Here is a 2188-nt window from a genome sequence, read left to right as displayed (position 1 = left end):
TACCAGGTGATTTGCATCTCCCTTCTCTTGCAGACTGGCCTGTTTCTGAACGGTGGCTCAATGTATATGTCACTGTTTTCTCCCCAATACCTAGTGTCTTCAGAAATACTGTCTTGCACACTTTAACCCTCCTGTCGTTAATAGTGAAAAAGTAATGCAGAGTACTATTGCACCTGCTGTCTGCCGTTTTGTTCTTGTTGACCTCCTTTATACATACATGGCTGGTTATGTAATCACGCTGCCTTTGTCTCCCATTTGCCAATAAATCTGAAAAATCCTGTCTCTATCATCATCAGGCAAAATATCATTACATCTGTTAACGCATTTACCGCATCGGTGATAGATGATCTTCCTTTCCGGAACTACAATCGCTTTTCGCGATATGTATTCTTTACCTTCATTTCTGGCTCTTTTCCTTACACTCTGCTTCCATTCACTTACATTTCGCACTCTTTTTCTGCCATGTCCCTTTAGTTCTACACCATTCCCTTCATTCAGCTCTCTGTCATCACCTCCATTAGGCTCTGCTTCGTCCACAACATTCGGCTTTCCATCATCCCCAACATTCGGTTCTGTTTTGTCATCAACATTCGGCTCTACTTCGCCACCAACACCCGATTCTCCATCATCCCGAACACTCGGCTCTGTTTTGTCCCCAACATTCGGCTCTGTTTTGTCCCCAACATTCGGCTCTGTTTTGTCCCCAACATCTGGCTCTGTTTTGTCCCCAACATTCGGCTCTGCTTCGTCCCCAACATCCGGTCGGCTGTGCTTCATCACAAACATCCGGCTCTGCTGCGTCCCCATCATTCGGCTCTGCTTTGTCACAGACATCCGGCTCTGCTTCGTCCTCAACATCTGGCTCTGCTTCGTCCCTAACATTCGGCTCTGCTTCGTCATAGACATCCGGCGCTGCTTCGTCCCCAACATCCGGCTCTGCTGCGTCCCCAACATTCAGCTCTGCTTTGTCACAGACATCCGGCTCTGCTTCGTCCCCAACATCCAGCTCTGCTTCATCCCCAACATTCGGCTGTGCTTTGTCATAAACATCCGGCTCTGTTTCGTCCCCAACATTCGGCTCTGCTTCGTCACAAACATCCGGCTCTGCTTCGTCCCCAACGTTCGGCTCTGCTTTGTCACAGACATCTGGCTCTGCTTTGTCCACAACATCTGGCTCTGCTTCATCCCCAACATTCGGCTCTGCTTTGTCACAAACATCCGACTCTGCTTCGTCCCCAACATTCGGCTCTGCTTTGTCAAAAACATCCGGCTCTGCTTCCTGGTCAACATTTGGCTCAGCTTCGCCACCAACACCCGATTCATCCCCGTTATTCGGCTCTACTACATCACGATCAACCTGTTGGTATTGATCAGTCACGCCTCCAGCTCTTTCGCTACTAGTTGTTGGTACTGTCCTTCTTTCTGACGAGATCGTGCTTGGAATTTTCTTTTGGTCTTCCTTGGCGTTGACCTTTGGGGCATGCAAATGTCGGACCATTTTCAATATTTTAGACAAGACATTGTAAATAAATAAATGAGGGAGAGCCCATGTTTCTTGTATTAGGCTTGGGTTTCAATTACTTATGTCATACCTCGGCCTTTGATATACCAGTCATGGTGCACTGGCTGGAACAAGAAATACCCCAGTGGGCCCACCGACGGGGATCAGTCCCAAACCGACCACGCATCGAGCGAGTGCTTTACCACTGGGCTAAGTCCCGCCCCCGTCTAAAGAAAACACAATAGTATTAATATTTTCACTAACCTAATACAGGCCCCAAAACAATGAAAGTTACACCATGTACATTTTTATAATTAGTTTTCGTTAGCATTTTGTTTACTGTACTGTATTATCGCTACTAAATTCTGACTCTAGATCAGACTTTGTAGGTTTACATTCATCTTCAGATAAATAAACAGGATTTGAATCATCTGAATTAGTTAATGATTCGAGAACTTGGCTGACAGTAAACAATTGTTTTCTTCTTGAAGCCATGCTTTCTGAAACAGGAAACTGGTACTAAACATGCTCAGTAGTCACTTACGACCTTATCTTACTAAATTAATTTTACTTGCAACCTTGTGTTACTGAACAAACCTAGTACATCATCAGTTACTACCCAATACTTTGACCCATATGTTAATAACAATTGTCTCAATTACGACCATTGTATGCCAACAATAGGTG

At 45.2% G+C, this 2188-nt stretch overlaps 1 protein-coding gene across 1 annotated transcript; it reads right to left on the bottom strand.

Annotated features, from left to right (window-relative positions):
- Positions 1-329: 329 nt before the first annotated feature.
- On the bottom strand, positions 330-1498 carry LOC121366472 (circumsporozoite protein-like; the record flags this gene model as incomplete). The annotated part of the gene is made up of 2 exons (XM_041490913.1): positions 833-1498; positions 330-792 (listed from the first exon to the last, which is right to left on the bottom strand). Coding segments are annotated over exons 1-2 (1129 nt in total), but the record flags the coding sequence as incomplete, so codon positions are not given.
- Positions 1499-2188: the final 690 nt, after the last annotated feature.

This window comes from Gigantopelta aegis, unplaced genomic scaffold (assembly GCF_016097555.1).
Source record: "Gigantopelta aegis isolate Gae_Host unplaced genomic scaffold, Gae_host_genome ctg5887_pilon_pilon:::debris, whole genome shotgun sequence".
Classification (NCBI taxonomy): domain Eukaryota; kingdom Metazoa; phylum Mollusca; class Gastropoda; order Neomphalida; family Peltospiridae; genus Gigantopelta; species Gigantopelta aegis.
This window is presented reverse-complemented; position numbering and strand designations above follow the sequence as displayed.